Here is a 27,460-nt window from a genome sequence, read left to right as displayed (position 1 = left end):
TCATTTGTACCATTTACTTTGTCAAAACTAACATACAGAGCTTTCCGTGATATAAATACATTTATTTTGCACAGTGGCATTTGGTATAACTAGGATATCTCGAAGGAAACTGTGGCCAACTATATGATATCCATATAATAATCATAAACTGAATCTACAACTACATATTTTTAAGTAAAGCATTTGTCTTTTATTTAGAAAGCATAACAACGGACAGACAGTACAGGCAAGGTGTTAAGGCAGGATTCAGTCTTAGACCATCATTTCATACTGTTTAAGGCACACAGGTTTGAAGAGCCTATAACATTAATACGATACATGACACATGCATTATCAGGATTGATAGGAAAAATACTGTCTCTGTGTACCTTACAGACACATTTCATGTATGTAAAGCATTGAACACAAACATAAAAGAGGAGATAATAACGTTAATTAAGTGTATAAATGAAGGAAAAGTCAGACAACAAGATATCACCATCTACTGTATTATAAACTGGTTAAAAAAACCCTAAAATGGTTCACATAGTAGTCAGATATACATACAGTATAGGCATCATTCATATCTAGCCCCAGTAGTTCAGTGATAACAGTCACAGTTACATGATGCATATATTATATCTCTGACTAGCAGCACAGAGTTTTGCTGGATGCACTGTAGATCCCTAAAGTCAAAGGTTAGATCTTTGTGTTATTCAGGGCAGTGGTGATGACATCATCAGGTCTGTCACTTGTACGTGATGTAGTTTTCAGGTATGAGGCCTGTTCTTCCGTTGTACGTCGCCTGAAACCAACCTGGTTCCACAGACGGGTACACTGCAGACACAAACAACAAAACAAAGACCTTCATATATGAATCAACCAATTTCACATCTTATATAATATCTCACACTAATACCTATAATCTAAACCCACACACAACTTCTAAGCACATGTCAGACTTGAGTTAACTGTGTTTCCTGCTGATTGTGTTTGGATAGCACAGATGTACTATGATCTGTAGTACTAGGACCTATAGTACTAGGTTCTGTAGTACTATGATCGGTACACTCCCTGCATGAACAACCCACATTAACTGTAAACTGCTACTGTCTCACTGCTGAATCATAAATATAAAACCCTAAGCATTTTTCAATTCCACAAACCTTTATATCAAATTATAATCCAGATCATGAAGTTTCCAATCACAAATGTAATTTTATAATGAATTACAGGACAAATCATTATTATGAAGTGGGTGAAAAGGTTCTATCTAACTTGATTAATATTTTGAGAGACACACTGACAGTTAAGAAACAGCAGTGATTACAAGAGGTTACTCGAAAGGAATAAATCAGCGTTACATGGAGATTGATCTTCAGGTTACATTTAAGGGTAAATCTAAATTTGTTTTTGAACACCTGGCACCCCATTTAGACCCAAGTAATTAAAATTATCCGTGACCCACTATCCAATGTCACTATACAAATTACTAATCCAGCTTCAGATCACATGTCCAGGTGTAAATGAGGCCAAAGTTTTCTCAGGAAATGAAACATGTGAGTTTTATTCCTACCATTTGAGAACAGCGCCCCCTGTGGAAAACTGAGCTCATGGCTGTGCTCTGCCTCACAGGAGTAAAGAGCTTTTGCATCCCTAGGAGAAAGAGAGATTTAGGAAGTGAGTTAAGGAGAATATATTTGTATTAATATATTTTACTTGGCTTGTGCGGACTTCAATAACTTACTACTGACAGGTGATAGCTTCAAGACAAGAAAAGGGTTGATCCTCAAACAAGGTCAAAACCAACATACCTTCCTGGATAACATACGTCTAATGCTGAGGAGAATACTGAACTCTCACGCTGCGGTAGTCGGACTGATAATCTGGAACACACAAACACAAAATCAGCTCTGCATACAATTCCCAGGACCATTTCAAAAATCACAAATCACAGTTGACAGTCGTAGAAAAAATGTATCCCTTTGAAGTTAAGCCAAAAACAGCATGATTCACAACAATGACTGATCTGTGTTTACATTTTAATGTCAATTTAACTTTTTTTGTAAAATGTTTTGACTTTTAAAAGTTTTAAATGTGACCTTTCCTTACAGTATCACTCTTTGTTGAAATAGTTGTTTTCTCCTGGGATAAACTGTCTAATGAGATCTACATGTCCTTTCCTTCTCTGAGAGCACAGATCAAAGGCTGTGCTGTATGACCAGAGGACCTTAATGTCTGAGATATAAAGATGTATTTTACAGACACTCACACTGATCCAGGTCTCTGGTAACCGTTGCTGGATGTAGCGGCTGCAGAGTGTTTCGTCGTCAGATCAGAGCCACAGCGGATGTGTGAAGGTTTACGTTTGTGCAATGCATCTTGTGGGTCCAGAGACATGAGACTGCGTACCGATCCGTGACAGCTTTTGTAATCTGCGACGGAGACACAAGAAATTAGAACCGAACATGAACAGGGAAGTGACAGACACACTTGATTCCACAGAGACGTACGCACCCTCAGAAATGTGCAGGGAGGTCAGAGAGGAAGATGTGGAAAGCTGGTAGGGGAATAATGAAGAGGAGGAGGAAGAGGAGGAGGAGGCAGTCATGTAAGTTTTTCTGTGCGGCCGAGAAGGAGAGGTAGCCACTTTGGTTTCCGTGACAGTAGAGGAGGCGCTGGATGCATTTCTTTGATCGACTGAATGAGAGCTCTTCAGAGAGGAGACAGACGACGCTCTCTGAAGAGGTCGACCCTCCTTGAGAGAGGAAGCGCGCTCCACTGAAGAGTGCTGGATGGAGATAGTGGACAAGGAGGCTACGGAAGGACATCTTGATTCTTTTACAGACGACAAGGAGGCAGTTGAGTTTCCTTTGACAGACAGACTCCTCTCTGTGGAAAGTAAAGAGGACACGGAGGAAGTCTCCTGGGCCGGAGTGGGTTGGGAGGAAGTCCAGGACGAGGAAGGCGTAAGGTGAGGGGAGGCTGTGTTGTCTGTCGGGTGTTTCTCATCCTTCCCGTTTGAGGAGTTGTGGGACGGCGAGCAGGAGGAAGCCGCATGAGGAGACACCGGTGCTGTGGACGGCAGGTCGGGTTCGGCAGCAGGAGAGGACGGAGGAGAGGTCTGAGACAATCCGTTCTTTTCAGAGGAGTGTGATGACAGAGACTCTTGGCTGCCCATCGGAGTCGTGCTGGGGCTGCTACTGAAGGTGTCACCTGGAGGAATAAATGGAAACATGTCACATAATAAGAGACTGAATGACAATGATTAGTCCTGCTGCTGTTTTATGAGCCCATTAACTGATTTGTGTATATGTTACAGTCAAGCTGTTCAATCTGAGGGGTCGTGAGATGATTAACTGAATTCTTCTACTCAAACTAATAGGCAATTGTAATGTAACAATTGTCTAAATGAAACTCTATGGTGGAACTACGACCAACGTATAGGCTTCCTAGGGTCACAATTCAAAAAGCCTGATTATCTAACAATAATAAAAGTGGGTTGTATTTGTAACTGTCAAATAAATGCTGTGGAGTAACTGTCATGAGTGACAGGATAAAGGAGCTGTCAGCTGCAGAGAGACTCACTGTCGTTGTCTGCCAGGCAGAGAGCCGGAGGGTAGAGACGGGCCTTCCTCTTTCCAGACGACAGACAGATGGCCTTGTTCCTCCGAGGAGTCGACCTAGAGGATGGAGGCTGAGGTAACGGCACCGACAGGTCTGGGGCCTCACCAAATATCTGACAGGAACACACATTTCTGTTAGGTGTGTGTATGTGTGTGTTTGTGTGTCTGCATATGTGTGTATTTGTGAGCGTACCTTGTGGTGGTTTTCAATGATAATCTCCACCACAATATTTTGAAACTTGATGTTCATCATGGCGGCCACCGTCTCCTCCTGCGACCTCATCAATGTGGGGCCAAAGATCATCCCCAGGTTGGACACAGTCATCAGGTTCTGGTCACTGTGAGAGGACACCCTGCGCACATACACACACAGATACAGGTGAAGAGTATGTATATTTATCACATATCATATCGCAAAGAAATAGGAGAAAAGGAGTTTAAATAATAAACCGTGAAAAACAAAGAGAAATTTGAATGGGCAAAATAAATCAAAAATCAATTGCAACCCAACTTTCAGTACATTTATTCCCGCTAGCTTAGCTATCAGCATACCTCTTTATTAGTTATTTGTGATATTCTTGTTTGAGAACTGTGCCTCGACTCGAAGCAGCTAAAGCAAATAAACATTTCTTAAAAATATTAATTTTAACTGCAATCCATAAAGATATTCACAGATTTGCAGTTTTGAATACTTTATCTTGTTCGAAATTATTTCATGCATTTTGTTTTATATGTTACAATACTTTCAGACAAATCAATCGCCAGAAGTCTATGATGAGTGACAATGATGGCTTGTCTAATTGTTTGACAGAATTTTAGAAATATGAAGATATCACTGCAAAAAGCCCCCCCCCCCCCCCCCCCCCCATTCCAAGGCCTTGGACAATAAAAGAGTGTTACATACATGAGAAGGTGGTTGGTTAGGATGTCCAACATAGCTCGGTTTTTTTCTGGTAGTTTGTGTACAAGAGCATGAATCGCTCTCACTCGATACTTCTGGTTGTCATACTCTGTGTTTTAAGGAAATAGCACAGAGGGAGTGATATGATTTAGAGGTGAGAAGGTGACATAATGTGCTTCTGTTTACATGATATACAGCGTATGAGGGAGTGAATTCAGTACAAACACTCTGTAAATAACAACAGATTTCGGCAGCCACACTCTGTGTACTTTGTGTTGTAAAAGAGGCAGTAAGGGCTCTTACTTGCGGCCTTAATGAATTCTTTATGCAGTCTGTAGGTCAGTACTGGTTCTGCCAGACACCTGTACACACATAAGAAATCATGAATCCATAATTCATGGGAAGTGTTATTCAAAAACGTTGTACTGTGTGTTACCTGAAATAATTCTTTAGACCGCTGGTGATGGTCTTGTTGTCCCAGGCATCTGCATCCAACTGCATGTCAGTGGGAGCTGTGGATGCTAGAAATTAGATAATACATTATTTATCTGTAGCAGTGGATGTTTATTACACAAGCTAATTGTTCTGCTTGAATAAATCCCTCCCAGACAGGTAAATAACATTGTGCAGTGGAAAGCAGGGTGTTTCTTACCAAACACACTCGTCATCAACCGCTGCACTTTGGAGTTAACTCCTCCAATCCTGTACAGTCCCAGGGTGGTAATGCCTACACACATATAACACACAAATATGTTTTTACCAAACTTGATTAATCAACAATGCGAAAAATAAATATTCAATTATTTTTCTCATAGAAAGATTTCAAGAAGGAATACCTCTGGTTTCAACCAGTTCAATACACTTCTTAACAAAGTTGAAGCCTGCCTTGTTGAGAAATGCTGTAAAAAAAAACTTTTGTATCTTAATATCTGATACATTGCAAGACATACTAATAGATGCTAATACATTTAATCTTTTGAATTTAATCAAGAACAGCATAAATTGGGATACTTACTCTCCTCCTTTTTACTGAGTAAAGATGGCAGAGTGTAAATCTGAACAAAGGCAGAACAAATGTATGTCTTAGTATGACAGTGTGACAATTGAAATGTTATTGGTACTGTATAATTTGTATAAATATTTAAGGGTGAAGTTATTCATACAGGTTCCTTTCCATCCATTGCCTCCATCCACAGCCGCCTGTTTGCCTCACAGAGTGCTTGCAGGGTGATGACCCCATGTCTGCAGAGAAAGAGATCATTTTATCTGCTCACAATTCAACAGCAGCCATATCTCAATGTATTTATCACACAGACAGTCGTTATGGCCACACACAGTCTCTGCGTTATTTGTACCCTCTCACCTCTCAACCACCTCGATGTCAAAGCAGAAGCGTTTGTCAATTGATTCTGTCTTCCTTCTGACACAAGAGCGCAGCTTGAACATCTCAGGTGTACCATTCACCAGGCCGTTCTGTGAACAGAGAGATGGGTTTGCAACATGCAATTCAAGCGTGGTCTTGTAAGGACTCACACAAAGTGTGCACTTTTGATATTGTAGCATCGAAACAATGTTGCTCACTACTGGGAGGACCAATTTTGTGTTTTTTCATATTGTATAATTTCTACTTTTCAGTTTGCGTCAAAACATATTAAAAAATACAAATACCTGCCACTTGCTTGAGGTTAGTAATCCAAGTCTATTTGTTTTTGTCAAAATTGCATAAATAGCTACTTAACACAATACTGCAAAGAGTTTTAAAAGCTTTCTTGCTGGTGCATTCAAGTACTTGAGAACAGCATTGAACTGCTAAGAGCGTGTGGTTATTCATCTGTGCGACCAGCTCACCTGTCTGCTGGCTGGTCTGGCCTCTGTGTTGCTCATGGTGAACACCTTGGAGCTTTTTTCATAAGTACAGTAGTATCTGGTCCACACACTGCCCAATGGACCTAAAATACACAACACACATCAACACAGGTGCAATTGTATGTGTTTAACAGACTAATGTCTTTAATCACAGCATAAGTGAGAGAGAGAGAATAAGAAAATGTGATTTTTCTGTCGCTCACGTTTCTCCTGTATGTACAGATATCCCTCCATGGTAAAGCAACTGGGAGCTTTGAAGTCTTCTTCTGCAGACCGGATTCTTTTCATCAGCCTCTCAACCTCGGCACGCGTACTTTCAAAGTTTTTGCGAGCCTTATCAACATACATTACAAACTGCATTAAAAGATGGTTTGCGTACATATTTATATGAAACATAACATCTTTAAAAGAGTATGAACATAATGGATTCATGACTGCCTAACAAGCTTCTGATCAGTTTAAGTAGTTTCAACATGCAAGGAGTACAAGGGGTGTAAGGTTTCCACTTTGGGAGAGGTAATACCCGATGCATCCAAAACGTTCACATCTCTCTCTAAATGGCAGCTCAGACCCAAACAAACAAAGTGATATTAGGTCCAGGCTTGGTTGACAGGTTTGCAGTAAACATAAACACTTACATTCTGCAGGTTGAACTGAAGCTGCTGCTTGTAGGGTTCAAACTCACTAGCCAGCTCGTAACCCTCATGGTAGAACGTAAACAAACCCTGCAGGAAGGCTAGTAACTGAAGATCAGAGGGAGACATCCGCAGGAAAACTGTTAGCTGGGTGGGGGCTTGGAGGGGATTACAAAAGTATGAGTGTCTGTCATTGGCTCAATCAATGGAGATTGCTATCGGAGAACAAAACTACTCAACAAAGAGTTTCCCTCTCTGTCAGGCAGAAGAGATCTCCATGCAGGAAGTGCTTCTACAGCAACAGGAAGTGGGCTTTACTGATATTTATCATTAAAATGTGTTAATGTGTGTTTTTCAGAACCTGGCTTAGCTGTGTTTCCATAATCATGTCTCCATGCATACTCACTATTACTGATACTGGCTTTTTTGGGTGCAATTATGACATCATATTGACCTCTTTGTTTACATAGACTAATCAGTCATATTTTCCTGTGATGAAACATTGTGCATCGTGTTTACCCTCCACTGGGCGGAGCTGTGAAGGCCCAGCAACACGGTTAATTTGTTCTAAAGTTGCATATAAGCATGATCATAATGTATGTAAGTGATCTCACCGGCTCCACAAATTCAAACTTCTTTCTCTCCTGCACTTCTTGGATCTTGAAGACATACTGCAGCGATGCATCATAAAAAACCTGCCTGTCCTTACTCATTTGTGAATCAGCCTGCAACAAAAACAAAAACAACACTGATATAGTACTTCTTGTTACCGAGCACATGTTGGAATAACTGTACGTTTTTAGAAGTCTAACGATTTACCTCGTGCAGCTGTGATTCCTTCTTTTTGGAGGACAAGCTGAGGTGTTTCTCGAGAACAGAGTAGTACCTTTCGGTCTCCTTGTCAAACTGCTTCTTTCCCTCCTAAAGAAGACATGGATGTAGAGAGGACATTAGCAATAAATAAAAGCAATACAGAGTTTAATTGATTTATTATATGTCACTTTCCCCAATCCTTTACGTCTCAATCACGAGAAGGGCTATAATTCATGAATTAATTCATGAATTAATGTCTGTACCATTTGTTGTCAAGATATTTCAGTTTGGATCACAGTCATTGTCTGACCCACTGACCGTCAAAGCGACATTACTCTAGTGTGGCTCAAAATACCAAAAACAGTGAGGCCAGAGTAAGGCTGCTACCATTATTAATCCCAATGAAGAGACACTGCCAAAATATTTCGGACCATATCTATTTTCAAAAACAGCTGCAGCTCCAAACTCCACATGTCCGACCACTCTTTCTGGCTCAACGACATCAGTTTGAGGTTGTGCTGCTCACACACTCCTGCTACATTTTACAGGCTGCAGATTCGCTTCGATCAACACCGACAAGTTTTCACTTTCAGTGTTAGTCAGTGGGGTGACCGTTTTTTTTTTTAAACCCCATCTACTGCATGCCACTGCTATCTTTTTTTTTATCTGAGAGAGAGCAAAGAAAAAAACAATTGAAAAACTGAATTCTAAGACTTGAGACAGCTGCTGAAACCAGATACCAGACTCACTTTGTGTTTATACTGTTTCACTGAGTTCAACTATCGCTCTGTCTCTGATGCGCTCCCTGTCTTCCCCCCCAGTGTCCATTCCCATGACCTTGTTACTGACACTTGACCGACTGTGCTCCAGCGTTTGTCCGAACAAATGGGATTCTCTGACCACTGACTGGGACCAGACCAGAGCAGGATGATCTGTCTGATCATCACCTTCAGTGTTAGATAACGGACACCAGTCTGCTTAATGAACTTAGCCTCACATATTGGCCTTTTTAAAACCTTAGCAGATACTGTGGGGTTTTGAATATCACCTGTGAGTAAAAGCAAAAGTTAACTGGTTTGGTTACTTTGTGTTAATAATCGAATCAGTTTTTTTAGCATTCGATTCCAACAACAGCAGAAGTACCTTAACAGCTCCAATCTGCTCCTTACGAAATCTCTCGAGCGGTGAGATCAACACGTCATCGGCATTCTGGATCTGAGTGAGGAAAACACAAAACAGTCAATTCAGTGTGTCATAACAGTGAATTCTAATAAAGACCAGCAAAAACAGTGATAACTTCAGTGTCACTTTTGGGACAATTTTGTGCTAAAGAGACAAATGCCTTGACATTACTGCTTCATTTGAGAGGAGATGTTGATCAAAAAGAAAGGTCAAATTCAGCCCAACAATTTAAGAGTCTAGCTGTGCTGCATTTAGTGGACTAAGAAATATTTCAAATCAAGACATTAATATGATGTTAAAGATGCATAATACAAGATTGCTCTCATACGCCGTATGAGAGCAGTGCAGAGCGCAGCAGCGAGCTTGTCAGTGGGGCACACATGCGTGTATGAACATGCACTGAAACCACTGGCAGCCGGCCCGACTACGTCAACAAAGCAATGAGAAGCTCGGATAACAACACACACAGAGAGCTGCCTCATTCTCTGCTCAGGTAGACAGGACTCCACTATATATTTACGTAGAAAATAGTTTTTTGATGCTCTATTAATTGCTCTGAATGTCTCATACTGCTCTTTCAATGTATCACACACTTTACAAATATGTTGTATGTAAATATTTGAGCGAGGGAAAAGAGTTCAAACTGAAAACAGCCACTCAGGATTTATTTTTCTCTCAATTGATGTATCGCACATGGTTTATTTACCTACTGTGTGCACATACCAATAATATCATAGCAACATTCTGCACAAAACTCAGTTACAATCAGTTTATGACAGAGTTATGAGCGGCTTATCCAACATTATGAGCATGATCATTCAGCATTTGATGGACTTTGCTCAAGGTTAACGTCCAAGTCACGAAAAGCAATGCTTTGGTTGCATTTATCCACGGTGTCGCAATAATAAGGTATAATGTTTACCAGATTCAAATGTTCAAATTCAATATGCTTTATTGGCATGAATGTAACAAGGACAACATTGCCAAAGCATCAAGTAATAAAGAGATTATAATGAAAAAGAACACGGAAATTCGCAGAAAACAATTAGTTTAACATGTTAGCGTGCTAACATTTGCCAATTAGCACGAGAAACAAATTATAGTTGAGGCTGATGAAGATTAGTTCAGGAAATATTTACTCATAAACCTAAAGGCAAGACGATGATGTTAGATGAAAAGCCAGGGGATCATTCAAGCTATTACAACACATTATCTGGCAATCACAAATGTATGTACCACCTGATGACACATTCAAATTTCACCAGAAACCTACTATTTTTGCAGCGGCCCGTATAGTATGTATGAGAAACTTGTAGTTGATGTTGAGACATGAGCCAAGCAGTAAGGAAGGCTCCAGAGCTGTTATCAGAGCTCTGGGGTTTGTACAAAGTCTCAGACCTCTTTAGTCATGGGTCTAAAGTCAGTCACGTCTTGCTTTGTTCTGTCTGGTGGATTTAAGCAGTAGACTCTAAATAGCTTCCCAGCACTGCATCATATACTTTCACTTTACTTCAGTTTAGTACCACGCCAAAACCCGAAGAAGAAAGGTCTCCTTTCTTTGTATGGTCTCCTTTTTCACCACATTACAATACGTAGGATGAAACTGAACACAGGGAGACTACAACAAAATTAATAATAGTCCTTTCAGGTGGAACAGGTAGGTATTTCAGAGGAACCCATTGGTTGGAATTGCCCTTTTCCTCAATAATGATGGTATTAGTAGAGTTTCAGACCTATCTGCAGCATACAATTAAATGGCACACACACTCACACAGAGAAAGAAAAAAAGAGAGAAGACAAACACATAAATACACGCACACACAGGACCCTTTTATGGACTTTCCCAGGCAGTCAGGCCTCTGCTAACAGTCTCACAGGGGAATTGGCAGAATAGGTTCCACATGGTTCTTCTGTAACCAGACCGTGCACACAGCCACAAAGCCACACACACAGACAGAAGGCTATGTATAAGGTAACATACCATGCACATGCATTGCACATGCAGGGAGGTGTGCCAGACTACAATCATTCGCACACAAAGTCCTCTGGTTGAAGTTGTAAGTCAAAGATGTTTTTTTTTTTATCGCCACGGAACACACACTGCCGCTGGCACAAAGTCCACAACAAATGTGTCACTCAGACTTGTGTGAAAACCAGATTTAGACAAGAGGCTTGAGGAAGTCAGCGTGAAGCACCAAGTGAAGATGCCTAACAAAGACTGTAACTTTCAAACTGAAATCCGGGAAACTATTTGGACGACTTTGGTGATAACAATTTGATTTAGAAGGGGCTATTGGTCTTATGTTGTATTTAGATCAGCACTGTCATTCAGACATAGACTGTATATAATAACTGGATTTCACCTTGATGCTAAGTACAACCTAATGCTGAATAAGGCAACCAAAATGGTTACAATTACTTTCATGGACAGAAAACCCACTTTGAAAAGGTTAAAGTTGTGAGACAATAAGTAAATCACAAGGTAGCCCCGCCCTAAAGCATACCCTGCTTTTTTGTCTATTTTACTCTAAATGGGACAACAATTAACTAAATGAACATCATGCTGTATTGAAGAAGTGTGATTGTAGTCATAAACTCATAATAAATCACGTGAGAAGTAGGGTCATTTTCTCATACGTTTTTTACAACGAGAAGAATTGCCCTGTGCTGGCCATTAGAAAGAATGCAAGTTTAAGGCACTTCCACATTGGCTTTACGTTTCAGACCCCAAGAAGCTGCACAAGATGCAAGCAAGAAGCAAAAGGCCTTAAGAGAGGAGAAACTTTTCTGTATAATTTATTTCTAAAGCCCTTTAGAGGTCTGTTGTTTTTATTCCTTAACAAATATATATGAATCACAACCATTTGATTGATGTCAATTATGTAGAGAATGATGGCGTACAAAGACAAAGAAAAAGTATTTCTACAGAAAAAAAGGTTACACTTCTAAGTCTCATTAATGAATAAGAACAAAGCTTTACATTGTATGAAGTACAATGGAACCCAGACTTAGTTGACCTATTTACTGTATACCACTTTCCCTTCTTTTAAAATGGCCTCTTTCCAAGGTCACATGGGCAACAGAATGTCCTCAATTTTCAAACATTCCTTACTTTACTAATTGTTGAAAGAATGTCCAACATAAACCTTCATTCACTCTCTTTCACTAATACACACACACAAATCTCCTTACCAGTCGTTTTCTCTCCTCTTCCATGGTGCTCAAGAGCTGAGAGAACTCCTTTAAGGACTGAGCTGCAAAATAAATTGTACACCTTAATTATGGATCATATTTGATTTATTTTGCAACCCCTACCTCTTGTTTTCTAAATAATCTTACCTATACTGATTTCATCATCAGTCTCCGCATCTCCAATACATTCAAACTGAAACTCCTGCAGAGACTGAGAGAACCGTTGAACAGCAAGAGAAAGACCTGCAAAAAACAGACAGTCATTTAAAACAGGTACAATTGTATTATTGCCATATCTAATAATTTTCACTATTACAAGAATGCTCTTGGCATGAGTTTGCATACTGCCAGTATTGGTCCCACACCATCCCGCATCACTTATTCCCACCTGTGGTAAACTATTAATGTAGATTCTTACAGGACCCTTGCATATCATCCACTGCCAAGACATGGGGTGTCAACGTTTGTTTGTAAACAAATGGCTTCACCCTGCAACAAACTCTGTTTATGTGTCCAAACCACACTATAATAATCAAGTTTATTAAAACCTTTTATTCTCTGACGTGCACAAATACTTGGCACCACAAGGCTGCATTCTCTCACTCACACATCCAGAACATACCAGCCAACGTAAGGCACTATTTTTATCATACCACTGCAGATAGCAAACTCATTCAAATGTATTTTACTAGCAGTTTATAGCAATGCAGCGATCAGGTTGTTTCAACCCAAGGTGGTCACAGAACCGTCAAGCACACCCAGCATGGTGCGTGTGAGTCTGGCAGGCAGCAGCAGTGTTCACACCAATGATCTCAAACAGCAGGTGAGCCAAATAAACCGCAGGCAGCTACAAAGCGTCAATGTGTTTGAGCTTAAACTGGAGGTGATCAAAAGAAACTAACAACAAATGGGAGGAGCCTGAGTTTTGTAAGTCTTCATTAGCTGGTGGTATATGAATGTGACAAATTGTGCAACAGTTAGACAACTTTCAGCATAAATACAAGTCTGTATTCTATAATAGATTTCCTGTCAACCAAATGTTGGTTTGTTGTGTCATAAAAAGGTACTAAACAAACTAATAAAAGTCTTAAGCTACATTTTGAGCGACATTGTCAAGACAGAGACTCAAGATCAGGTAACAGCAAACTCTTTATGGACCTTATCATGGCAGTTAACACTTGGCTTGAAAACCAAACTATGAATCAGACAACAAAATGAATCGGAGGATGTCAAGCTGAGACCTAAACCTGCAGATGTCTGCTTTGCCCTCTTAGTAATCAAATTGTTCTCACCATTAGCTATGCGACAGCGCAGACACCTCCTTGTAAAACTGACTTAGCCTACATTAAAAAAAAATCACAACAGTGAATGAAATATCTCTGTATTGACAAAAAAAGAAACATTATAAATATGTCCTTTTGTACTTTTTATGATCCACCAACTAAAGTGGCAGAAGACATATGCATTTATAGCTATGATGACGCTCAAGCAAAAAGAAACAATCACTGTTCATTTTACTCATCTCTATGGATAAAACTACGGTACCACCATGTTGCAAAATAGCATATAAACCCAGACTAGAACACATAAAGTCTGACCTGTCATGGCACAATAAGTAAAACAGCTATTCTTGCAGGAGGGTATCGACACAATAGCCCAGACATAACACCGTAACTACAAACCACCCAAACACAAGCCAATGTGGTAGCGTTGCGCTGCTAAAGTTGGCCTCGGGTTGCCCTGTCGGGCAGCAGGACGTGCGACTGGTCGAGTACTAAACGCGCACTCTCACCCCGAAAACAAGACATCGACCATCGTGCACTTACTTCTCAGGGCAGACACGAGCATGTTCCCATCTTTGATGAGGTCTTTGATAAACCTGTTGGTGCGCTCCAGTTCGATCTCATGGCACTGCAGTCGGTCTCTGAACTCCGGGCTGTCCAGGAAGGAGTCGCTGAACTCCAGCGTCGGCAGACCCATCGACAAATGAATTAGTCGATCACTTAAGTTAACTTAAGTTGACTCGTTAACCGTACCGTCGGTAAGATTCACCAGAGAACCCGGTGTTTCAATGGGCTCGGAGAAAAATGGCCAGGAGTTTCTTCCAGCTCTCTTCTTTTTCATGCCTTTCCTCCTTTTCTCCCTCAAAACTTCCGGACCCTAAACGTCTCTCGGCTTTACGACGGGCATCTGCGAGGCTTCTCCCACGTTTTTAAAAGCCACACGTTCCAATATAACTGCGCGTTGACGTCTTCGTGGCCTTTCCTTCCTACAGAAAGCAGCACAAGTCGATGAAAAGAGGCCACAGAGGACACTGCTGGCGTACTATAGCTGAGCCGCTAGCTCTACTGAAGGCTTGTTACTATGGGAACGGGAGACTCCTGGTGGCGCGTGCTGAGTGCAAAGTTTGTAAAAATCCTCATAATGATAATATTATGTATAATTTAACATAATCTCGACTGCATCTGTATACAACAACACTACCACCACCACCACTACTACTACTACTACTACTAATAATAATAATATATATTCTACAATAATGATATTCTTCTATAATAATAGACTATCCAGGATACGAATTATAAAGATGTAAGTATTATATATTAAGGATCCTATTAAGATATTATATTAGGATGATTCCCGAAAGTGATATTAGTAAATGTCATAAAAATCTAGACAAATAAAACAAATAACTATCAAATGCAAGTGTAGATTGTTTTTTAAGTGTTTGTAAAATTGGTATCTATTGTTGTTTTTTTTTCAACCTTGTGCAGAGTCTTTTGCATGTGAATGAGATTTGTTTTATTAAAAGATAAGATGTGAATCTTATCTTGTATCTCATTTGAGATGTTGCGTATAAGGTATTTTAAAAACTCCTTCAGTCCACAACAAACATAAACTAGCAGTCTATAGACTATATTATGAATGAAACTGTCTTGCAGGTTTGCAGGAACATTCTGGCCACAGAATACCTTGAAATATATATAATATATATATTTCAAGGTATATATAATATATATTTATGTGCAAGTACAAAGTTCCCTACTGAAAAGTTACAGGCTAAAACAGGCCCTCGTCTGTGAAAGAAATATATGTGGGATTCATGCCAGCTGAACACTGGGAGGCACAGAGCATTGCTGAGTGGTGGCCAAATGCTCCAGGGCAACCAATGAATAGACAACATGTTTTTGTTTTTTTTGACAGCGTGGTGTTGAGTTACTATACACAACTGTAAATGTATTTAATATCATTATATTCACTATTGTACATCTTACTTGAATCATCATCGACATGACATTTTAGAAAAGGCTCAGCTCAGTACCTCTAGCTTGCTGGTTTTGTTGTCCAGTTAACCCTGCTTCAAAACCTTTCATACCGGACCATGTTTCAGCTCTGTGTTAGTGGCCCAGCTGCTTTATTGTCTCAGTTGGTAACTACTGTATCTGTCACTCATTGGAGAAGAATTTAACACCATGACTACTGCAGCAAACAAGCTTTAAGTATCTCTTTGTATAGCCTTACACACAGTACAGAGAAATGTAGACAGTCTATAGGGAGACACTGCAGAATTGTACCACAGCTTGTACAAGGTAAGCAACATCGTCACTAACTCTCTTGAGAGCTGTTTTAAGGTGTTATAATGTTATTTGAAATACATTCAAAATGTTATATTTTCCAGGCTAACAAAGATTGATCCTACTTTCTATTACAGCACATTCCAAAACTGAATGCACCAAACCTGTGGTTATTTTTACAGCATTTGTTGTAGACCACAACACATTCAGAGCAGCTGGTGGTGACAACAGCACAGCCAGGAGGCAACAGACAAAATGTTTATCAAAAATGACAACCTACAAAACCCCCGTCGCCAACATGAGTTCTTTCTGCGTAGTCGACCCTACAGGGGGGAGCCGCCGACAGTGGCAGGTAAAGGTTTACTGGTCCTCAGCATCAGATTTGTGTTCTGAGATGACTCATTGACAACTTAATGGACCAAAAGTATTGTGTTTTCATGTGATTTTGTTGACATAGTGTGGTTCAAGACAGAATAAATGTGTACTAATTGGATTTTAAAACTGATTGCCTCAATGGCAAGAAACAGACAACTAGAACAGTAAAATGTTTTGACTAAATATGATAGATATGTAGGTTCCTATACTATAAACATCAAACTATATAACTATTTATGTGGTTTTGTATCAATCTCAGGGAAATTTTCTGAAAACAATGTATTCTTATCATATATATCAGTTCAGTGGGAATAATTGAGCAACATTGTCATTACAGTTATTTTTACAGATTATAATTATAATGAGCATTTTCAAATTAAATGGGCCTAATATACATTACCATATTTAAGAGGATAGCCTATCGGCTTGGGGGTTTTCCAGCTCAAACATTTAAATACAAATACCTGACCTAAATCCAGCTGCGATGTGTTAACTGGACTTGAGAGGAATCTGAACACAAATGTAAATGTAACTACTCAAAGTGCCTGATTATGTCCTATAATATTGCACTTGTAAAGCACACTTTTTACCCTCTCTGGTATATTCTGACTCCAGGATTTCTCCTCTACCCGGACACTCCCGCTAAGATGGAGACCACGTCACGAGAAGCTTTCTGCTTTAAACAAGTCTCACAACAAGACAGAGGCAAAGGTCTGCTGTCTTATCTCAACCTAGAGAGTAAACTCATTGTATCTGTTTTAAGATAAGCCTTGAGTGACTTGTTTATGTGTGGACATAATGTGTTCCGGTGCTGAAAATAGCCATGCCAGGCAGTGAGTGGGTTTAGTGGATATATGTATGTGTGTTTGTGTGTGTGTGTGTTTTGGAAAAGGTTTTCGCTGTGTGTGTTTGTGAGAGCAGAGATTAGAAAGTGAGTTTAGGAGTTCTTTATTTAAAGTTGGAGTCAGCCATTCGTCATCATAATGAAATACTAATAATAGTTATACCTACAAAGACATCTATAAAAGACTTTATGTAAAAATGCTTCATTATATAGTATTGTATATGCAGAAGTAAGAAAAAAGTAAGTGTAAGTATAAAATAGCTATTGAGAAGTGAGAGGATAGGGTCATAATTAGAATGGTATTACGAAAAAAACGCATTTATTGAAATTAAATGAACATAAATAGGAAAGCAGATGCCATATATAGTAAAAACGGTTTGCCTGAATTTGTAATTAGTTAGTTATCCTCGTCCTAGGAAAGAGGGTAAATATTTTCTGTATTTTCTTTCAGATGTTATCTCTATAGACAGAAAAATTAACTGTTTCATGGGATATTTCATTACAGTTTGTGAAACTAAACCCTCACCAACATTATGATTACCCTTCAGGAGACCATTTCAACCCGAACACACAGCAGGAATTCCGTCAGTCTCATCCCACATCCTCAAGGCAAACAGGAAGAGGAAACGGCAGCAAGGACTGTGAACCAGGGGAGGACGAACAAGAAGGCAACAATGATCAGACAAAAGAACAAGATACGGCAGAGATGCAGTCTCAGTATCAGAAAGATTTTCCTCCTCCATCCTCCTGCCGCAGGAGGCGGACACCTGCCCTCCCGCAGCCAGACAACATCGGCATCAACCCTGCCTTCAGGTTAGAGCGATTTAGTCACTATCACAGTCTAGTACAGCTGAATGTGGAGAGCAGCTCATCAGCGTCTGTGTGTTTTGGTTCACAGGATCGACTTTAGCACAGTGCAAAGAGAGAATTTCCCTGGTTGGCCCATCATGAATCCCAGTTGTGCTGCACGGCTGAGGGCGGCCTCATCCGGACAATCAAACATGAATAAATAAATGTAAAAAGTAAAATGTGTGTCTTTGCATCAATTCCACAGTTCTATCTTCTTTTTTTTTAAACTAAAACATCCTTTTAATCTACCTCATTAATTCAGAAATAATTGGAGAGGAATTGAAATGAGAGTTAAAGGTGTTGAGTTCTCCTTTGCGTAACTACATCCAGTATTATATGTCTGTCTGGAAATATATACTGTATTCAATTTGCTCTCAAGTGCAATCAGATTCTGCAGTTGCTTTGGTTTACTCTGTTACATCGGTGTTACGAATGACTCAGTTATTTTCATCACGCTCTTTTCTCAGGTTTAACTTCCTCTCAGGCGAGGAACTTCCAGCAGTAGGACTGATGAGCTATTGGACTGTAGACATGTCTAGTCACTGAATAAGACTTAATGAACTAATGCGAACACAGACCGACTTGTGGTCAGCTTGAGAGAAAACAATCCACCCAGTGACTCATAAATAAAACATGATCCGCTTCAGTGGGCAGAAGCAGGGATGAAAAACAAAACTAGTCAAAGATACTTGTGTGCTTTAGAAAATGTTTGGAAAAACAAAACAAGCCAACTCCATTGGCTACTAAAAACTAGAAATAGCTCATTTAAGTTTAATGTTTTAATGGTAACAAATTGATTAGCTTTTTAAAATCATATTGAGACCTTTATATTGGTTAAAGTTATATTTCTTGCATTCCAATTACACAGAAAATTACATTTAATGGGTTCCTTTACATGCAATCCACGATGGAAGATGTTAGTTGTTTTGATCTAAGAACAAGGCAAGTGACACCATTGTGTTAAAATCAGTTTTGGTTTATTTGGTATTGTTCCTCATGTGTAAAGTCAGTTTTTCACAAACCCGTGGCTTCTTTACCAAGTATGATGCTCGAAAAAAAACCTTTGTAAAAACATATACGACAGAGTTTACGTTGTTAAACTACACGCCATTGGAAATGTTAGTTTTGCAACACTATAATACACATTAACTGTGTCAGAAACTGAATCGTCGTACTCGAGAGAAAATGTGAAACAGATTCCATTTCATTTACAGGTACTTTGTATATTTATAATACAAATGAAGAAACTATTTTGATGCTCAATCTACACTACAAAAGCCTGCACTATGTCAGATTTCTGAGAAATACTACCAGCATAACCAGGAAACGTGTCATTCTGAACTAATGTAATCACAGGGAAGTCATTTGTTATTGAAATGTTTATATAGTCCATAGTTCACACCTCGTGTGCAAACCCCCAGCCAAACAGTCACACTGTCCTTCACAGCACTAAATTACTCCATATGAGGCAGGACGCTGATCTGTGGATCGAAAGTTACTTGAACCGGTGAGATCAGTACTCTGGAGTTTAATCCATCTTCCTGAACGTGGGCGTCATCTCCTGTCCCGCTGCCTGCGGTCCTCCCGCTCTCTGCCTCTGTCCCGGTCATCTCTCCTCCCTCTGCTGCCCCACTCGGCCTCTCTGTGTCGGTCTCGGTCCTCCCTGTCCCTCGTCCCTTGTCGATCCCACTCCCTCCCTCCACCGCCTCCCCGTTCCTGCACCGGACCCAGCCCGAGGTTAATGGGTTTACGGAACGGTCTGTCCCTGCCGCCGAACCGCAGTTGTCCGGACTCTTTCTTCCCCCCCTGCCCGCCGCCGAGCCGTCGGGGCACCCAGCCCTTGAGAGCCCTCTCTTGTTCAAAGTCCACAACCACTTCGTGCTGGTCGACCACCAACTTGTTAGCGTCCCGGCGGGCCCGGACAACGGACCGCTCCTCCTTGTACTCAATGAAGGCGTATCCTTTGGAGAAGCCCGTGACGATGTCCCGGACCAGCCGGAGCCTCTGGATGTCTCCGTACTTGGAGAACACTTGGTGCAGCTTGTCCTCTGTTGTCAGGGGGTTCAGTCGAAACACAAACAGGGTGAGATGTGGGTCTCCTACCACGCCTTTGTTGGGTTTATAGCGGGCACCCATAGCCCTCCACACCGCCCGGTCGTGGGGCTCCACGTCCGTGCCATCGATGCTGCCAGCTTTCAGCGGGTCGTACACCTTCGCTATAGGACTCCAGTCCGCCATTGTTCTTCCCAACAAAGTCACGAAGGGCGCCTTCTTCAATAGTTTCAGCGGCAGTTTCCAGGCGGTTAGTTCGCTACGTTAATAACAACAGATACAGACTCCCATGGATGTTTACTCCTTCAAATTTACCCCCACATAAAGTACCCTGTAGTGTGCATCGGTAAATCATTCCGTAGTGCAACGAGTCTGTCATGTTTGAAAGGTTCCTGCTTACTCGAGTAGGATGGAGTTACTTTTAATTAGGGTAGTCGTTAGAGAATCGCCGGTTCAAGAAACATTTCCACATGTATTATTATTGTGGGTAAATAACGTCAGATGCCCATTTATTTACAATTTATGTTGATAAGTATGTGAATACATTTTAAACCGTCCCACAATATTCAGTGCCATATATTTATGATATATGTTGGTCTGTCAAACTTATACTACTTTGTGAAAGCACACAAACACACACTTTATTAGTCAACCTTTGGAGAGACTTATCACATATTGTACTATGATTTAGGAATCATTTAAACAGTCAGCTGCATCATTCCTAAATATTTTTCTTCCTAAAACAAGCTTTTTTTCCAGACGACCCTGAAACCTTTTCATTTGTGCGAACTTCATTTTATAATAAACAGTAACATATAGACTGATATTTACATATCTGAACAAAAGCTCACCATTATTGTTATTATAACACAACAATTATTCAAATAGCTTGTGGTTGCTTAGATCCACTATTTTTAGTTTTGGTATGCAATTTACAACCAGAGGCCTAACACATAGGTTAGTTTTTGTGAGGTTAAAAGTAATGCACCAAGTTCATACATGACATTGAAAACGTAGTTTGAAAAAAACCATCCTCACTATGTAAAAGTATGTTTTAATGTATTCAGGGTCAAATACTTCCGTACTGCATAGAATACAGCTTAATAATATGAAATGACTGAATATCAGCTATATTCATATATTTTCAAAATGTCATTGCAGTATGTGAACATTTGGGACACAGGAACTGTTCTTTACAAAAACATTATTTAATAAAACAGTGAAACACATTGACTCAGTTATTACAAAATAATCAAGATGATGTTACTTCGCTGCTATGTACAATTATAGTTAATCACTTTGTTGTAGTCTGAAGTCCACTGTACGGTATCAAACAGAATTGTTCTGTCTATTTCAAAATATCAGTTTTGTTGAGTAGATGTGTCTAATCTGCAGTTGCTTTCCCAGCATTGATTAGATATTCTAATTCTATGGATGAGCCATTCCTATTGCCATTACATGTCCTCCACGCTCCATTTATAGGCTTCCTCCTGGACGGCCTTTTTATCTGCCATTCGAGAGTAGCGTTTCTTTTCAAAACCAGTTGACCTGTGAGACACATACACAAATCAAAATGATAGTTATTTCTGCAATCACACCCGTAACTTCATCTCCAATAAAAGCTCCCCACTATGTTCAATTCAATGTAGAGGCCAAATTGTCCGCATAATTATTGTACACATACATAGGCAACTGTATTAGTCGTAAGACAATAGTATAAACTACAACTGTTTAGTCCCTCTTTCACAGATTTTCATACAGTACCTGTCAACTCCATCCCAGCGATAGCCTGGTAGAATATTGAAGCGGTTTGGAGGGGGTGGAGGGCCTTTATATCGAGGTTTGTCTGCAAAACAAATGAAAGATGATTTACAGTATAATACATGTGGTAACAAACATTTTGCATCAGTCAACTCAGGAAAAAGGAAGACATATCACCTTGTGTCGTATTGCGTTCCTTTTTCCGTCTGAGCATCGCAGCCATTGGATCGCCCTCCCTTTGTTGCTCTCTCAACATGCGGTCAAGATCCTCATCATTGCAGTGACGTGCCAGAGGCTTCTGGGCTTCATGAACTGCATCCTCAAGTTTCTGCTGATGCATCTGGCCCTGTGCCATTCTATAAACATACGTTGACTTTAAATCGTGGAAACAAATCAGGACACAAACCATTACAAATCTTGATGTGATCCCAAGCACACTCCCTGGTGTTTGAACCCTGTATGCACACTTACCCTTTACCCCACTGGGCATATTTCTCATCCTTTGCTGCTTTTTCACCATCTTTTCTCTTCTTTTCTTCTCGCTCAGTTTCCAAATCTCTCTTTTTACCAGTTTTGTCTCGGAACACCGTCTGGGCATTGCGGGATTCATCTAGCAATAGCAGGAAAATAGGTATAACATGTCATCTGAATGAAGACTGCATCATTCAACTTAAAAGAACAAATCACAACTATGGCCAGAGAGGTTGGCAGTAGGCCTGGATCATATCTAGAATATTAGATGGAAAGTCCTGTGAAAAAAGAAAAGCCAACCTTCTAATGGCTTGTTTTTTTTTCTCTCTGCGACGGTTCTCCTCCTGTTCCTTCCTTAAAACATCTGCAGAAACCAGACCTGCCTTCCCACCAGAAAGCATCCTCGGACCCTGAGAAGAAAACAGGAAGAACAGTGTGGGTCTGGTCAATTGGACATTGCATGAACACAGCAATTTCAGGGAAATAAGATTTCACATCACGCTTTGAATTTCTCTTTGCTCACCTGTGACTGGCCAGGTCTACGAGGTGGTGACAGATCTTCATCCAAGTTCTTTCCATTTCGTGGCCGCCTCCTGGGTGGCGACTGGTCGGAATCAGAGCCTTGTTTTGTTTTGGATTGCCTCCTTGGAGGAGATTGGTCGGAGTCTGAAGCTTCTCCCTTTTGGGTCTTTTTCCGTGGAGGAGACTGGTCAAGGTCTGAATCATGCCTGTTCTGAGCCCTCTTTGCCAGTGGTGACCGTTGAGAATTAGGTGAACGATTTTTAATGGGCTTTCTTCTGGCAGGGGATGAATCTGATGAAGAAATAATGAATTGTTTCGTGAAGGAACAGTTGGAATGTGAGGGGATGACAGAATAAGTAAGAGTCAAAATTACTTTTGTAAAACAGTCAAATTTCATCAAAATGAAAAGGAAGATTCAGGTATCAATCAATCAAATGTGATCAACTAGACAACTTAATATGTATCTTTCCAATATATTTCCATAAACAAATATGGTAATGTTGCAATGTTGGAAGGTCCTCTAGCTGTTGTGTTCTTATTACCGTTCTCCTCTTTACTTTTCCGTTGCCTATGAGGCGACATGTCTGGAGAGTCATGATGATCTCTCCCAGAGGGGGATGCATCTGGAGAGTCATGGCGACCTCTTCGAGGTGGGGATGTGTCTGGAGAGTCATGGCGACTCCTGCTCGATTCCACAGGCTCTGGATTTTGAAGGTCGCTGCCTTCCACATCTTCTTGATCTTCAATTTCGTCAGCTATTGGGAGCCGACTCAAAGTTAATAAGCTGGTTCAGACACAAAAAAAATCTCTTTACTACATTCACAAATAGCCATTACCTCCGATTACTTTCCATCTATCGCTAGTTCTGAAGGCTTCCAGTTGCTTCACTTCGTCTGGTCGATCGTCAATCACCTCAGCAATCTAAACAGACAAACACGAGTGATGACATTTTAACAGGAGGGTTTGCTGAGTATTTAAAAACCATGATAAGATGTTGCCATGCATGGTAGTTATCTGCTTGTATCGGAGCATTACAGTTACTGTTGCAAATGAATGTGCAAGTCTGATTTTAGCATCAATGTGATTGATGACATACCTTGATTTTCCAGAATTTTATATAACAAGCGATTTGAAGAAATTATTTCCACCATTTTATAAACACACTCCTATCTCATGATATAGCTACCGTTACTTGACTTTTATCAAATAGATGGAATATTTAAATTGAACTTGCTTTACTTAAACCATTAAAACATTGCTTTGATTACAAATACACATGTAACGTTTTACAATAAGAGTATTTCACAAGGTGTAACAGGAACAAAGACTAACTAACTAACTAGCTACTTCATGTAAATGCATGGGCACTGGCTAGCCAGCTAACGTCAGATAACGTTTTAATTCTCACCACTGGAGCTTCCTCTTCGTCCTCTTCATTCTCATTTTCCTCTATGGCCATCTGTCTCCAGTCTATGTCATCGTCTACTATTATAAGTCTTGAACAAGAGAAGTAAAAGTGAGTTAAGTTCACGCACTTTTCATTCAAAAACAAGAAGCACAAGGCAGCGCGGAGCTAAAGCACCGACCTCAGCTAGCTTAACGGCTAACCAATACACACACAACCAGCTCGATCAAAACGTTCCCGTCGACTCACCCTTTCTCGGGCATTTTACGCCGTTTCTTTTTAAGTTTCGCCTTTGACTTTTTGCCATCTCCGTCAGCGGATAAATAACGTTTTAGGTACTCAGCTTTAGATAGTTCTGGTCCTTTACTGCTGGTTGAAGCGGCCATCGTTATGTTGTCAGAAACGACGGTAAGCACCGAGGGTCAAGAAGGCCAATTGCAAATGTCTGCGAAATAATAATAATAATACGCCCATAATATGAAATGCCCATAATATGACTTTAACCTGACTTTAACATAGTTTGATAAATATGGCGTTGGGTGGTGACAGCTTCAGGGTCATGAAAAGTGAGATTATGAATGAAAAAAAACAATTCTATGAATAAGTTATTCTGCCTGTATATATAATATTTCATTTCAGTTACTGTAACACATTATTTTGTCTGTATGTATACTATTACAGTTATTGTGGATTATTTACTGTATATTTATTAAAGTTTTTTTATTGTTAATTTACAGTACTTTGTCTCTTGTGTGCACTTTACCCTCTGCTGCTGTAATCATAGAGAATCATTGTTAATATTTCATAAAGTATAAGAGGTAGAAACGAATCACATACATGATAGTTGAACAGTTTTTGTAACTGAAACTATGCAGAAGTAGTTAGTGATCAAAATAATAATTAGTAGAATAAAGAGATGTATAGTTATATACGAGAAACACCTTAAGATTTGAATCTCTAAATAATTGTCAGTAGAGAGAGAGAGGTATGGAAGGAAGAGTAGAAGAATAAAGATTCAGATAACAATAGTGGGAATTCCTACAATTAACTTCCCTCTCAGGCCTTAATATTTCCATCTTAGTCCCAGTTATGTCCCACCATTAAGAACACTGAATTCCCAACAAATCAATATTTCACTTTAAATAGCATCCCTTTATTGAAAACAAATGCCACAGCTTACAAAGTAATATTTCCATGACAAGTTACTCAGTGTATGTATAGACATAAAGCTGTATGTGCCTTAGCAGCAAAAAGCACCTCTCTAAACATTTATTGTGAGTCATCTTCATTCTTTCTGGTCAAAGAAAGTTATGAACACATTTGAATGCTATGTATTTCAGTGCTCTTGGGAGGAAAACAAAAGAAAGAGAGACACAGTTGCAAGCTATTGAAAATGTGGGTGTTTCTGATTGATATTTGATGTCAAACGATGTGTGGTTAGATGTGGGTAAGCCAGCACAAGATTGCATGTCTTTTTTTAGCTGTGTGTTTGATAGACGAGGAGCAGAAGACAAACGATCCAGGAGCAGGAGCTCTTCAGAAATACAGCTGAACACAGGGCAAGTTTATCTGCAGAGGAAGAAAAGTGGGGAGCAAACAGTTGTCAACATCCTCTTTTCAACGTGTCTCCCACTCACTTATTCTCATTCTTGCTGCCTCAGATCCACACACATAATCCACCTACCTCTCTCCCAATTGACTTGAGAACCCACCCCAGATATTTTGCACATGTAGGTGGTGTTGTGTGGGAGTTTGTCTGTGAAGCCGTTCAGGGTCATTCTGTAGCCATGAGGCTCCAGCTCCTCCACGTAGCTTTTGTCTTTGAACTTGCCCTCTGCTGATGAACCGGACACATTGGTGTTTATGAGAAACTCTTTGGTTCCAGAGGACCAAGAGAACTCATAGCTGTTGATCTTATTGGGCTTGGGCTCGATCAGACAGTCTACTCTTAGGTCATTGTCATTTTCAACACACACAGATATCAGATCGCACTTGGCTGGCATCAGCAACACTGGGGCAAAACACATATGGGAAACACAGAAGGGATGAGAGTGTTAAGAGATATAATATATTATAAGCCTTTTTCACACAAGTGGAAGTCTCAAGACCAGAGGAAAAAAAATATTATAAGTAATTCTCACCTCCCAGCACTCCAAACACAAACAGAGACTTGAGCATGATGGAAAAGCACCCATCCAACTTTGAAAAAAAAGAGAAAGGTACAATTAAAAAGAGCATTTATAAGAAACAAAATGTATACAGTCATCCACCAGCTCTCCAGGCGGTTATTAGGTCAGTCTGATTGAGGTAATGCAGAAATACAAAATATTTTGATCCAGCAAAAATTGATTTTGGGCTGACACTGTTCAGACGATCTGATATAAATGGCTTTAAATGTCCTCTAGTTGCCTCCAGAACTTGATCTGAGGCAACCTGTGGCCCAATCCAATGACTGGGCAGGATTCAAAGTGAAAGAGTGCACAGCTGTTTTCATCATCCGGTTTTACTGTTTGCTTTTTATACTATTCCTCACATTTTTCAATGCCCTTGACGCACTTCTGCATTTATCGGTATACAAAGTCTAATATTACATAATGAGTTTTGAATGTTAAGTTATAGACTAATGTTTACTCGTCACTGCACGTGGGTATTTTCTGTTATCATGCCATGCGTACCTCAATGTTCTAGCATATTCCTGTCTCCTTGATATGACCCTATAGTGCTCATATCTATTCCCCGAGCTGCAGCTGAACATCTGTGAGGAGTCTTACCTCCTGTCGGGGCTGGATGATGTAGTAGCTCCGGCCTGCGTGCTCTTGTCCGACTGGGGGATAAACAGCTGGTGGCTTCAGTGTACAGCACTGCAGAGCATCACACTTCTGAGACGAAGTGGGAGCAAAACAGAGAGGCGGAGGGAGAGAGTGGGAGGGATGAGGGTGGACCAGAGAACGCTGATTCATCTTGCTCCTCTGCAGTGCCTGACGGAGGGCAGCAGGCGGGCTGCAAAACTCTGTCAGCATCATCATTTTCATCAGCAGCATGTTGACCTTGTTCCCTTTCCTCTCTAGTCCTCTCCTCACCTTTGTCTCATTTCCGGAGCTCCACTCCAGTCCTGATTTCCCCTTATGTCTCCTTATGTGGTAGATGCCCTCACATTTCCCCTTTTTAAAGCTACTCTAATACATTATAAATGACTTCCACTGAGACTAGAGTGGTTATTGTATGGCACCCTGTTTAGCAAGCACACAACTCTACACAAACCCTTAACCATACATTATTTTTTTAAAGAGATATGTAATTGTATTGACGTCCTGTTTGCTCAGTATAATCGTGCATCACAGGGTGAATTTTTGACCCCTTAGAAATTTCTAGCTCTGTCATACCAAATGACTCGGGTAAAATGGCTCAG

The 27,460-nt window shown here is 40.2% G+C and overlaps 4 protein-coding genes across 5 annotated transcripts; 1 reads left to right on the top strand and 3 right to left on the bottom strand.

Annotated features, from left to right (window-relative positions):
• Positions 1-173: 173 nt before the first annotated feature.
• arhgap42a (Rho GTPase activating protein 42a) lies at positions 174-14,567 on the bottom strand. Of its 2 annotated transcripts, XM_034550665.1 has the most exons (24): positions 14,021-14,567; positions 12,342-12,437; positions 12,195-12,256; positions 8,964-9,035; positions 7,827-7,928; positions 7,622-7,732; positions 7,011-7,115; positions 6,576-6,705; positions 6,355-6,455; positions 5,870-5,979; positions 5,670-5,748; positions 5,522-5,561; positions 5,343-5,405; positions 5,159-5,233; positions 4,943-5,027; positions 4,810-4,868; positions 4,510-4,615; positions 3,799-3,958; positions 3,568-3,718; positions 2,497-3,195; positions 2,252-2,414; positions 1,794-1,865; positions 1,556-1,635; positions 174-816 (listed from the first exon to the last, which is right to left on the bottom strand). In XM_034550665.1, exons 1-24 carry the CDS (start codon positions 14,172-14,174, stop codon positions 728-730), a joined length of 2,964 nt encoding a protein of 987 aa, XP_034406556.1. In that variant the 5' UTR covers positions 14,175-14,567; the 3' UTR covers positions 174-727. The 2 variants fall into 2 exon arrangements, with proteins under 2 accessions (XP_034406556.1, XP_034406558.1); XM_034550667.1 differs by lacking the exons at positions 8,964-9,035; positions 12,195-12,256; positions 12,342-12,437; positions 14,021-14,567 and adding an exon at positions 8,208-8,371.
• Positions 14,568-16,027: 1,460 nt separating this feature from the next.
• si:dkeyp-69c1.9 lies at positions 16,028-18,345 on the top strand. The gene is made up of 5 exons (XM_034550472.1): positions 16,028-16,124; positions 16,763-16,858; positions 17,540-17,804; positions 17,890-17,951; positions 18,308-18,345. Exons 1-5 carry the CDS (start codon positions 16,028-16,030, stop codon positions 18,343-18,345), a joined length of 558 nt encoding a protein of 185 aa, XP_034406363.1.
• A 455-nt stretch (positions 18,346-18,800) lies between these two features.
• Positions 18,801-20,241, bottom strand: snrnp35 (small nuclear ribonucleoprotein 35 (U11/U12)). The gene has a single exon (XM_034550127.1). It carries the CDS (start codon positions 20,076-20,078, stop codon positions 19,395-19,397), a length of 684 nt encoding a protein of 227 aa, XP_034406018.1. The 5' UTR covers positions 20,079-20,241; the 3' UTR covers positions 18,801-19,394.
• Positions 20,242-21,079: 838 nt separating this feature from the next.
• On the bottom strand, positions 21,080-24,475 carry bud13 (BUD13 homolog). Its single transcript, XM_034551118.1, is given in 11 exon segments — positions 21,080-21,440; positions 21,657-21,738; positions 21,831-22,009; positions 22,125-22,263; positions 22,425-22,446; positions 22,448-22,534; positions 22,648-22,937; positions 23,189-23,401; positions 23,483-23,567; positions 24,055-24,142; positions 24,301-24,475. Coding segments are annotated over 11 exon segments (1,416 nt in total). The 5' UTR covers positions 24,438-24,475; the 3' UTR covers positions 21,080-21,346.
• Positions 24,476-27,460: the final 2,985 nt, after the last annotated feature.

This window comes from Cyclopterus lumpus, chromosome 14 (genome assembly GCF_009769545.1).
Source record: "Cyclopterus lumpus isolate fCycLum1 chromosome 14, fCycLum1.pri, whole genome shotgun sequence".
NCBI lineage: Eukaryota > Metazoa > Chordata > Actinopteri > Perciformes > Cyclopteridae > Cyclopterus > Cyclopterus lumpus.
This window is presented reverse-complemented; position numbering and strand designations above follow the sequence as displayed.